The 12,071-nt window shown below is 37.2% G+C and overlaps 1 protein-coding gene across 2 annotated transcripts in view; it reads right to left on the reverse strand.

The window, feature by feature from the left end:
• The window catches only part of LOC145777315 (uncharacterized), a 34,732-nt gene extending 22,931 nt beyond the window's left edge, over positions 1–11,801 (reverse strand). For both annotated transcript variants that reach the window (XM_082588667.1, XM_082588666.1), the window contains exon 1: positions 11,714–11,801. In XM_082588667.1, the coding sequence (XP_082444793.1) occupies positions 11,714–11,731 (18 nt within the window). In that variant the 5' untranslated portion in view covers positions 11,732–11,801. The remainder of the gene's footprint in view (positions 1–11,713) is intronic.
• Positions 11,802–12,071: the final 270 nt, after the last annotated feature.

A 12,071-nucleotide genomic window follows, 5' to 3' on the forward strand; every position in this document is an offset into this window, starting at 1 on the left:
AGTCCCCTTCCGGTTTTCGAAGTTTAAAGGATTAAGGAAAATTTTTCGGCAACACAGTTCAGAAAAACCATGCCAGTGAGAGCCTTAACAGTGTTGCAAACTTTGCGGTTTTCCCGCAAGTTTGGGATTGTTTTTTTTTCCGAGTTTTGGTACCTTTTTTTGAGTTTGCGGGTTGCTTGTTTTTGGGCTTTTTTTGGCCAGTCAACTTTTAGTAATTGCTATTCGTTGCTTTTTTTAAGTATCGATAGCGGAAAGTCATTGCTTTTTTGGGCACTATCAAATAGTGAAATAGTCATTGCTTTTTGACTAACGACTTCCAACCCTGACTGTGCACACCTGTTGGTTTGGCCGGATGAAACCGTTGGTTGTCATTAGTTGCAATTCAGCTCCTTCGTTCTATAACTGTTCTAATTGTAGATTCAATGTAAGCTCGGTTCGATAGCGCAGTTTATCGTTAGATGGCTTCTCGGGAGCTGAATTGCCGTAAAATTGCTTCTGCGTTGCATTACTGCATCTTGTATCTTATCTGTGCGCCCGCTAGGAGCGACTTATCGTATGAACCCACCGATGTATTGTGTGTGCTATCGTGTTGTATCAACAATAGTAATGTAATTATGGAACTAGTACAGTATTGCAGTTTTCGTCCCGCAACCCGCACGCGCACATACCAATCACAAAAAATTTGCGGAACTGAATTAACAGGACCAGACGTTGTTGCGTACCAATTATATTTATTACTTGTTTCCAAATCGTGTTAGAGGTGACATAAACTTAAATGTAAAACTAGGCTAGCCCAACAACCTAGCAAAATCGCCCTTTTGAAAAACGCACAAAATAACCTTAAGACGTGACAGTATGTGTTCGCCCGCCCAGCTATTTTGAAAACTCGGCGCCTATGTATGCAATAGTTTCCCAAGCCAAATTGCATCGGCTACTAGTGAAGCCAAGTCAGCATTGTGTGCTTGCAGGAAAACAAAAAGCTCCTCTAGCAGTTCAAAGACGCGTTCTAAAAGTTTTACTAATAGTCCAGTTTTAATCCGGTGATGTCTCGTTACCGAGGGTAGCCAGATTCACCTCCAAGTGCCACAATCGCCTTCACACTCTGCTGCCTCCACATCGATCTGTCTAACGCGTCCTCTCTTGTCAAGCTCACCTTGCTGTTTTCATCTTCAACTTGCCTGATCCAAGTCTTATTGGTCTAGCTTATTTTCTACAACCTCCACTTGCAACTTCAGCGCTCTTCTCAAAACATCATCTTCATCACTTCTCAAAACATGCCCAATTGCCCATACCACCTCACACCAGCAAGTTAAATGAGAATGTTGAATACGACAATTTTTCGTAAACAACTTTTTAACTGCAACGAAGGTGCAACAAGTAAGATTTACGACACTGGATAGCAAAAGCTTTTGAAATCATTTAATTTGTAAAGAACTGCCGCAATTATCTTTGACAGGGTTCGTACTGTATAACGTATATGTGTAACTTTCTAATTTCTAGTCATATCGCCTCGGACCACCTGCGCAGTCGTCGCGGACCACCAGGGTCCGCGGACCACAGTTTGGGAAACCCTGCCCTAACCCTTTCAAAATGTTTGCCGAAACTGCGATCAGCGACTTCGGCTTTTTTTAATTTTTTCTCTTGATCTTTTCAAGGTACGAACTGACGGTACGAATTGTTCATGGTACGAATTAAATTGCACCCGAGGCACTTCCTCTATGGGCGATCACAAATCTAAAACTTCAACGAATTATTAAATGACATAAAACTCTAATTATTAAATGACACAAAAAGTTTTTGCTTGGAGTCAATCTTTATACTATCGACGACTAGCTATCTCCCACATCGAGCAAAAACTTTAGAGTTTTATGTCATCTAGAAAATGTTAATACTGTATCCTTTAGCTTCCATTCAAGCAGGAAAGCTTTCGATTTTTAAGTTGCTTCAACGATGGATGACATTGAAACAGCGTAGGTGAATAAAGGTGAATTCTTCTCGTAGGTGCGTAATAAAGAATCGATGGCAGTATGGCACATTTACACTAATCACGCGCAACTTAGTTCGGGTCTTACGTCATAATGTCTGGCTTTGATCTCCGAGTAAAATTGATAAGGCAAGGTTGGTTACAAAATTAGATTATACCAGTACGGTAGGCTATTACAGCAAGATGCAGCAAAATTTAAGTTTTGGTATTACAGTAAGAAAGAAAAGGCCCAGGGAAAAATTCTGAAAGTGAGTATGAGGTCGATGAACCTTTTAATACGAATACTTGCTCTTTGTCACTTTCGCTCACATGATATGCAAAATTAAACCTAAAAAGAAAGCCTCGTGAAGCTTTGCATAGCAGAAAATAGTAGAGTCAGTGTGTAGAGGTTTTCCGACTCATGCCCAGAGCATGGCGCCCTCTAGAACAGGCCACGTCATCGCGCGTACTTCAAACGTGACTGACGGCCTATTCTAAACTTAATCAGTTGGGAGGAAGATGTTTCATCTATAGTCTATTCTTTATGCTAAGGTTCTAGTTTTACTGAACTTATTTTTTATATTTTCCTTAACTTGTTCCCTAACTATGCATCTTTGCCAGAAAGTAGAAGTTTAGTTACAACTTACAAACTTTATGAAAAGCTGAAGCAGTTACAGTTATGCAGCTTAGTTTAACAAAATTAGGTATAAGCTACAATGTTTTTGTTTCAAGGAGCTTTTATCTGTTCATGAAGTCATTGGTTACACAGAAAATTCACAACAAACTGCCATTACCAACCTATGTTTCCTTTAAGTTTCTGCCCAGTTTCCTTGAAGCATGTTGTGGGTAAAGTAGGCAGAAAATTGTATTTCTTCCAGGTTTATTAAAGTTAGCAAATAGAGTAGGCCTATTCAAGCCTTAAGCAGCCGGCGGCCATGGCCGCTAAGTAGTGCTTGAATGACCGCCGGTGCTACCTCCTCCGTCAGCCAAGTTTGGCTGCCGGTTTCTTCTAGCCAATTATTTAATTTCGCAATAGAATGATCGTGGATTAAATGTCGAAAATATGTAGTATCAAAGAGTGACGCAGAATGAGGTCAGCGCATCATAGTTGAGAACGCTGTGGGTTAGTGACTTCACACCTTCAATGTTGACATCATAACGGAATAAATGGTCAGGTTTTATGAAAGGCGGTATGCAGTTGAAACAATTTACTGAGCTGCGAGCAGTTAAAACAATTTAGGGTCGTTAGATGGTCCGCAATACCGGATTACAATCCCGATAAAGCATTTAATGCGTGGTACAACGATTCTATTGCAGGACGTCGCCCAGACTTTAACAACGCTAAGTGATCATTTTAACATTGTTGCAAGTTTAATACTATTTACTTGTGCTATCATTATTGTATTTTGGCCTCCAAGCACGCAGATTTGGCTGCCGAGAAGGAGCTCTAGGTAGACCACGATGGCTGCCGGAAAAAAACACGAGTTTTAAGGCCTGCCTATTTAATAAATCTCCATTTACCGGTATATGTTCAGTTGTATGCAATTGCAATGTTACTCACTACTTCACTACTGGTAAGTTAGTTTAACAGCTTCAGTCAATTTTGAATGGTGATACTAAATGTTTACCTGTACTTTATATTACAAATCTTCATGTATTTTTTTGCTTGCCAGCAACATGTCTTCTGTCCACTCACCATTGTCTTATAGATAACATAAGATATCAATATTCACAAAAAATTACTTCACTGATATTACATTTATTTTCTTACATACCAGTACCAAAGCTAATCTTTGTAGAATGTAATGTTATTAATTTGTGTAGATTACTTACTGTATAGATAACTAATAAATCTTAACTAACTTACATAGGCTACTAACTTTCAATAGGCTATACTGGTACAGCAGTACAACAATTTTTAATAGATTGACTGCCCAGGTTCAACAACTGTGTAGTTTTGTAGCATCTTTATTTAATACATGCATGATAGGGGATCTCTATTTGTTATACTTTGATTTATTTCTCGAGATGTTTTGATTTTTGCAATACATACATCTTGAGAATTTTCATTAAGTTATGGAAGATTCTTAATGTCAGAAGACTTGGTACTGATGTGAGATTTAACGATCCAACTAGGGCAATGATTCGGTCACCCGATGACCCAAGGCTACAGTTTTTGCTAGATGTTGCAAGCATGGCAGAAAAAATGAAGAAAACTGGCTCAATCAGAATTCGCCAGTTAACGACAGATACTGCCAACTTTTTGTATCATATCTGTCATGGTTTTGTAGATCTAGCAAAGTATTTACTTTCATGTGGAAATGATTTTGTAATCTTTGGCTAGTTTACAACAGACCCATTAGAAAAGTGCTTCAGTAAACTTCGACAAGGGTCTGGACGAAGCAGGACATTAAGGCGCGAACAAAACGGCGCAGAGACAAAATGGCGCAGAGGCAAAACGGCGCAAACAAAACGGCGCCAAAGTCAACGTAACAAGCTCAGAACCTTTTCCTTATTTTTTCCTTGCCAGAGTCAATGTAACAAGCAAAGACCTTTTTCCTTATTTTTTTTTCTTTTGAAAATACTATAAAGATATAAAATAACAAAAATAATAAAAATATATAAGTTTATTGTGAATGGGCGTAATTACAACTGATGCTTCCTACAACTGTTTACAATTCTGGTTAAACTTTGAAGAGTTTACTAGTTCTGTGTTACATAACACTATGCTCTATGTTCCAGCCAGCAAAACTGGTCCTTTTTACATTGATTTATCATCTGCAGACGTTGAAACAATGTAAAAAAGACCAGCTTTGCTGACTTGGCTGAGCAAGTACGATCAAAGCATTTTTCTGCAAACTGCGGCAACGGGACTTCTTTTAATCTCACCGATCTCTGTGACGTCACAACGCGAACTTTTGAGATTGACGTTTTTGATTCAAGCGTGCTATTTTTAGCTCCGTACCAGCTGTGTAGTTTTGAGTATGGAACGTGACCTACGAAAATAGTGGTATGGTAGAAAAACAGGGCTCACACTCATTGTTTTGACATCGCAAAGTTTTTTTTTCAAGTTTTTTGCGCCGTCTGGTAAAATAATTAATTTGCAATGTTCTTCAACTGAACGATACTGCACAAATGAAATTATGCACTGCATTTCACAACAGTTGGCTACTTTTTTTCAGCAATTTAAAAAAAATTCTCCAAAGTTTTCTGTATCCTATCATTGACACCCACAATCCCACATAGGCGCCGAGTTTTGAAAATTGCCGTGGGGGCAAACTTTCTAGCCAACTGATTGCTTACATTCAAAATGCTGATGTTTGTTTGTCAGCATTGATGTTTGTTTGCGTCTATCTGCCATTGTATATCGCCAAGCTTTATAATGTAGGCTCAGGCCTCGAAATTCACTGCATGTTGTGATGTCCGCGGGAAGTAACATCTAGATCGGTCATATTTGTCTGCCGAGAAATAGCACAGGAACTAGCGATAGAAATCGTCATTGCATAGCACGAACAATTGTTGCAATAATATATTTTCCAGCGCATTCTAGCGCGCATCTAGAAAATGTGAATCCTGTATCCCTTAGCTTCCATTCAAGGAGGAAAACTTTCGATTCTTACGTTGCTTCAACGATTGATGACATTGAATCAGCGTAACAAAGGTGAATTCTTCGCTAAGAATGATAGGAGTACAGGTACTTCTACACTAATCACGCGCAATTTAGTTCAAGTTTTACGTCACAACGTCTGGCTTTGATCTCCGAGTAATAATGATACGGCAAGGTTGGTTACTAAATTAGATTATACGAGTAGGCTATTACAGCAAGATGCAACAAAACTTGTTAAGTTTTGGTATTACAGTAAGAAAGAAAAGACCCAAGGAAAATTCACTTTCGCTCACATGACACGCAAAAATAAACTTAAAGAAAAAAGCCTGTAAAACTTTGCACAGCAGAAAATAGTAGCGTTGGTGTAGAAATTTTCCGACTCCTGCCCAGAGCATTGTGACGCAATAAGCAACACGACCTCGTTCGGTGGAAGTTAATCAGTTATGTGACGTATTGACCAGCTACACGCGCTTTGACTCTTCAAGCGCAAGTCGTTGGTCTGATGAAAGCCTTTCAGAGTGAATTTACTGATTTTTTAAAAAGCCTTCTAAAACCGTAGTTAGAGTTCTGAAATGGCAAAGAATTATTATCAAGATAAAGTGATTAAGCATGACGATCGACGGCTAAAACTGGTGTGTCCGCCGTGAGACTTAATTTGTCCGCTGAGATAACTGCTCAGACCGGACACGTATGTCTGCCGTCAACAAAAACGAATTTCGAGGCCTGTAGGCTACTTCGAGTAATATGCTGGTCACTTTGTACTTTAGCTCTTAATACGAGTAGATACTAAACTGAGCAAACAGCAAACTGCACCTCGTTATTGACACTCCAAGAAAAAAAAAAGCGGAAGAAATCAAGAAAAACGTTTTTCAATCATTGTTTGCTTCAACGGCCTGTTTTCTGTTTCTTTTGTTATCTTAGGAGCAGAGGCATTCCATTATAATTCAACAAATTTTAGAAAGAAATGTAACCACTAGGTTTCAGAAAATGTTGGTTTTGATATATTTTGTTGTTTTAAAAATTTGAACTTACGCAAAAAAAAAATTTTGAAAATCGGACAAGCGGTTTTTGAGATATCGCGTTTTGAAATTTTGTTGTTGTCACTAGGTGGCGCTGTTGATGTTCCCAGTGTTTTTTGATTTTAGGGCTATATTTAGGGTAGAAAGTTGGTTGAAGTGTCTATTTCACCATTTTTCATGATGCAGAATTCAAAAATGGTCTCAATTTTAGTCTAAAAGCATTAGCTAAGGAGTTATCGGGCATTTTAAAAAATTTGGGGGACCAAATGCCAACCCTCAAATTGTCATGTGGGCAACGAGATATCCCAAAAAAAATTTCTGTTCTTCAAAGTTTCTTGCATATACTTCATGATAGTATAATATTTTTTTATGAGACTTTTGTCCTTTTTGGACAATGCAACCTTATATCAAAGATCTATTAATGCAATATTTGAATGATGCTTGCTTATGATGTCACAATAACAAATTACAGATTTCCCAAAAAAAATTTTTTCATTATGAAAATTGCCCGGGAAAACAAAATTTGACTGCAATTTTGAAACAAGGGCTGGTTTTTCCGGGCAATTTTCACAACGATGACTCGAAAAAAGTTTTTTGGGAAAATCTGTAATTTGTTATTGTGACATCATAAGCACGCATCATTCAAATATTGCATTAATAGATCATATAACTTCTCATGAAAAAAGGACAAAAGTCTCATAAATAAACAGTATATTATCATGAAGTATACGCAAGAAACTTTAAAGAACAAAAAATTTTTTTGGGATATCTTGTTGCCCACATGGAAATTTGGGGGTTGGCATTTGGTCCCCCAATTTTTTTTAAATGCCACACAACTCCTTAGCTAATTCTTGTAGACTAAAATTGACATCATTTTTGAATTCTACATCATGAAAAATGGTGGAATAGACACTTCAACCAACTAGCTACCTCAAATATAACCCTAAAATCGAAAAACATTGGGCACATCAACAGCGCCACCTAGTGACAGTCACAAAACTTTAGAACGCGATATCTCGAAAACCGCTTGTCCAATTTTCAAAATATTTTTTTTGCTGAGATGCATTTTTCACATACTTTAACATATGCTTTAGTCATAAAAATTGAAGAGTTAGTGGTTATTTGGATTTGTTGAATTATAATGGAATGCCTCAGCAGCGCTCTTGTTGCAACAAGTAGATCTTTTAATTGAGATCGATCCGCAATGAAGGTCAAACTAACGCAAATCTGAACTTAGAAACATTTGATTTAGGATTTTTTTTAATAATTTGCGGGGGGGCAGCCACCTCGAGCTAAATTCATGGGGGGGCGCCGCCCCTCCGGAGTCGGCGCCTATGGACACCCATCTGTCTGAACTGTCACGTGCGCTAATTTTGTACTACAAAACTTGTCTTGAAAATGATGCGACATGATCTTTGAACTTATTGCGAACAAATTCACGCTGTTTCAAATTGCTCCCCGACCAAATGTGGTCTTTACTTCCCACTGAACTTGACTTCGAATATAAGGAGCAACGCATTTGAATTAATATGTCATTGAGTGTTATTGAACTCATTTAATTATCACAAATTAGATATTATTGCACGGTAGTTTCTCTTTACAATAATGTTATTTCGTGCTTCCCAAATGAACTTGAAGTGAGCAACGCGTTTGAATCAAAACTATTATTGATGCACTCAGTTGTTTCCGAGGTCGCACTTTTGCCAGCTGGATAATCACAGAATAAATAGTTTCTTGGCAGTTGATAAGCCGTCACAGTTGTTAGTGTGAGAGACAGAACGCAAAGTGTGATGCGGGAATATTAATCGGGCCGTATTTTGTCTTGAAAATGATGCGACATAATCTTTGAACTTATTGCAAACAAATGTACGCTGTTTCAAATTGCTCCCCGACCAAATGTGGTCTTTACTTCCTGACTGAACTTGGCTTCGAATATAAGGAGCAACGCGTTTGAATTAAGAATGTCATTGAGTGTTATCGAACTCATTGATTTATCACAAATTAGATATTATTGCACAGTAGTTTCTCTTTACAATAATGTTATTTCGTGCTTCCCAAATGAACTTGAAGTGAGCAACGCGTTTGAATCAAAACTATTATTGATCAACTATAGCGCTTGAGTTAAGTATTTTCTAAAGAAAAAAAAACAAGGAAAAAGGTCTTTGCTTGTTACATTGACTCTGGCAAGAAAAAAAATAAGGAAAAGGTTCTGAGCTTGTTACGTTGACTTTGGCGCCGTTCGCGCCGGTTTTTCTGCCCTGTTTTGTCTCGCGCCGTTTTGTTCGCGCCTTAATGTCGTGGACCGGGGTCTGGAGGTACCTATTTCATTACTGCTCAGTCAGTTTTGGAAAAGGTAAGAATTCAACATGCGAAGCTCTCACTGCAATTAGATTTAAAGTTTGATGTTGCTGAAGGTCATGCTTATGCCGCTTGTAATCGTGATCTTGTAGAAAGTGAGCTTGAAGTTTTAGATAGCTTATGTGCTTTGGAAGGGAAAGTTTCAGAAGAGGTTTTAATTGCAATGGTTTATATTGCTGGGTATGTTGAGTTGAAGAATGGATGTGCTATTGCAGAAGACACATACTTCTATTATGAAAGATTTGGTTCATATGTTGATAAATTAAATCAAGGTGGTCTGACACGTCCGAAGGATAGTGTTGTACAGTGGTGTGTATTTTGTTACATCTTTTTTACAAGTGTTGTTGGTGAAATGTGTCGAAAATTTATTTCCTGTAACTTTCTATCCATATCTGAACGACATTGCTTTTTCATGACATTGTTGCACATTGGCTAATGTATTTTAAAAGAACTATGCCCGGTTGCAGTCTCCCACATGCTCAAAAGTGCATTGAAAGTGCTAAAACTTTCATAGAATATAGTCTATACATGCTGATAGATAAAGGCATAATGCTTTGAATCTTTATTTAGCTGATCTGATGTTATAAAAATGCCTTGTAGTTTATTTGTATATTTTTCCAGGTAAGCTTTTACTTTCCATGCAACTTTAATGTTTTTAAACAACATTTCTACTGTATCTATTTAGCAAGTATTTTCTACTTCGTTATATGGCTGCATTTATCAGCAGTAATCATTCACCATCTAAAATTAACCACTTCTATAGTTCTATTGTATTAAATCACAATATAATTGTGACTCATTTGACATTCTCTCCTACTCGTTCATTTTGTAAAATTACAGCTTTATATTCTATTTAACCTAATTGTTTTTGCATTTTAGGCAGTCACTCTAGGGCTTGGCAGACTGGCTTCATTGATTAATTTATTGACTGTTGATATTTGAAGAGTTGAGCTTAAAGTTTTGAAGTATAGCTCTGTCTGTCAGATGAATATGAAAACAGAATTTCACCATTTATAAGTGAGTATATGGCAGAAGAACATCGCACTATCAATGGTATGAACTACAGAGACCAACGCCGATCCTGATCAACCAACACCAGGTACCTCTCCCTCCATCAACTGATGACTCAGAGATAACCATGTATCAGATTCAGAGGGTGAACACTGACTCATTTTGATGTGACCAGAACTGCTTACATGCTTATTGTTTTGTGTATATGTCTAAACTCAAAACTATTCTTGGATAAAATTACCAGCAGGCATATTTTTGTTTAGGCTACTAGTTTCTACTGCTCTAATCTCACTGTATTTTCTGATTGTATAGGAGAGTTGGATGTAATATCTGTCTAGAAGGCCAACACATAAGATCTTTTGCAGCGCGATCTAACGAACTGTATAGTTTGAGCAACCTCCGGCTCACCTGCATTATACTGTGAAGGCATGATTCAATTGAAAACTATTGATCAGCACGATTTTGTTTAAATTGCTATTAATGTTGCATGGAAATTAGTTGCAGATATGTATGATGCTCAGTACTTTATTTCTACCATGTTTAAATTTTTCTGTGCTTTTATACTGTTAATAGTTTTATATTTTATGCATCCAGTACTTGAATTTTTTGAATTACAGTACGTACTGTTTAGAGTCAATAGGGGAAATGCAGAAAACTGATTTGTAGAAATTGTGGTCTATCAACATTATGCAGCGATTCCACTGTCATTTGCTTACCTAAACTACTAAAACTGCTGTTATTACTAAATGCTATTTGTAATACAGTAAAACATATGATGATCAAGTTATATCCATGTGATATTCTTTGTATATTAATTACAATATTAATAAATTTTGACGAAACACCACCTAACTATCAATAACGTTCCAGGAAAGTGACAAAATCATGTTTTTTTACACAAAGCATATAGGCCGTCAGTCAGATCTCGTGCGTGCACGATGCGGTGGCCTCTATTATAGCTCACCGTGGCCCAGAGCATTGTGATGCAAGAATACACAGGACCTCGTTCGGTGGAAGTTAATCAGTTATGTGGCGTATTAAGCAGCTGCATGGCACTTTGGCTCTTAAAGCGCACGTCGTTGGTCTGATGAAAGCCTTTCAGAGTGACTTCCCTGAAATTTTAAAAAGCCTTCCAAACCGTAGCTATAGTTCTCTAATGGCAAAAAATTATAAAAATAAAGTGATTAAGCATGACGATCGACGCTAAAACTGGTGTGTCCGCCGTGAGATTTAATTTGTCCGCCGAGATAGCTGCTCAGACCGAACACGTTTGTCCGCAGTCAACAAAAACAAATTTCGAGGCCTGTGTATCCATGAATACTTGAGCCTGCAGTTACCGTAAACAAATTCAAAGCATGATGCTTGTGTTCAGTAAAGAATAGACAAGTTATGCAAGTAAATAATAATAATATTTATTATTATTACTTATAATATATAGGCCTATTATTATTTACTAGTCTAAGCCTAACTATTTTATGCATACTATAAAAACCTCAAGAAAATTTTGCACCAGCGGGCCAACTTACTAAATCACACCCTCAAGAGCATATTGATTATAAACTTTATGCAAACATGATTCTGGGAAAACATTGCTTTAGAGATTAGACAATATAGTTACAGCACTTGTCATGGCATCTACAACCACTACCACAAAATATCCTATATTTTCACTGTCATAACACTTTATTGAGCCAAATTCTTTTTGAAAACAATACATTTATTTTTGAGACAAAGCAATGAAACCATAGAACTTACCTCTTCGTTTACAGGCATTCTGTTGAGTGATTAGCAACAGTTATAAATATTTACGACCGGTAACCTCACCTGACTTAGTGTAAAATCTATGAATACAAAAGCCAAATATTTTCTTTGCAATGTAATTTTAACAAAAAAAACTAGCCTGTAGGCTAATTATAAATAAGATACCGTACCTGGGTATCTTGGCAATTGGCGAAGTACGTACAAACGATACCGGCACCGTAGGTAAATTTTAAGAATCACCATATGCTTGCAAGTTATTTAGAAGCACAATGGTTGAAATGCCTGATCAATTTAAGCAAAAAATAAAGAGTACAAAATGTAAATAGCATACTAAACTCATGTTCAGCAAACG

Source organism: Aplidium turbinatum, chromosome 9 (genome assembly GCF_918807975.1).
Source record: "Aplidium turbinatum chromosome 9, kaAplTurb1.1, whole genome shotgun sequence".
Taxonomy (NCBI): domain Eukaryota; kingdom Metazoa; phylum Chordata; class Ascidiacea; order Aplousobranchia; family Polyclinidae; genus Aplidium; species Aplidium turbinatum.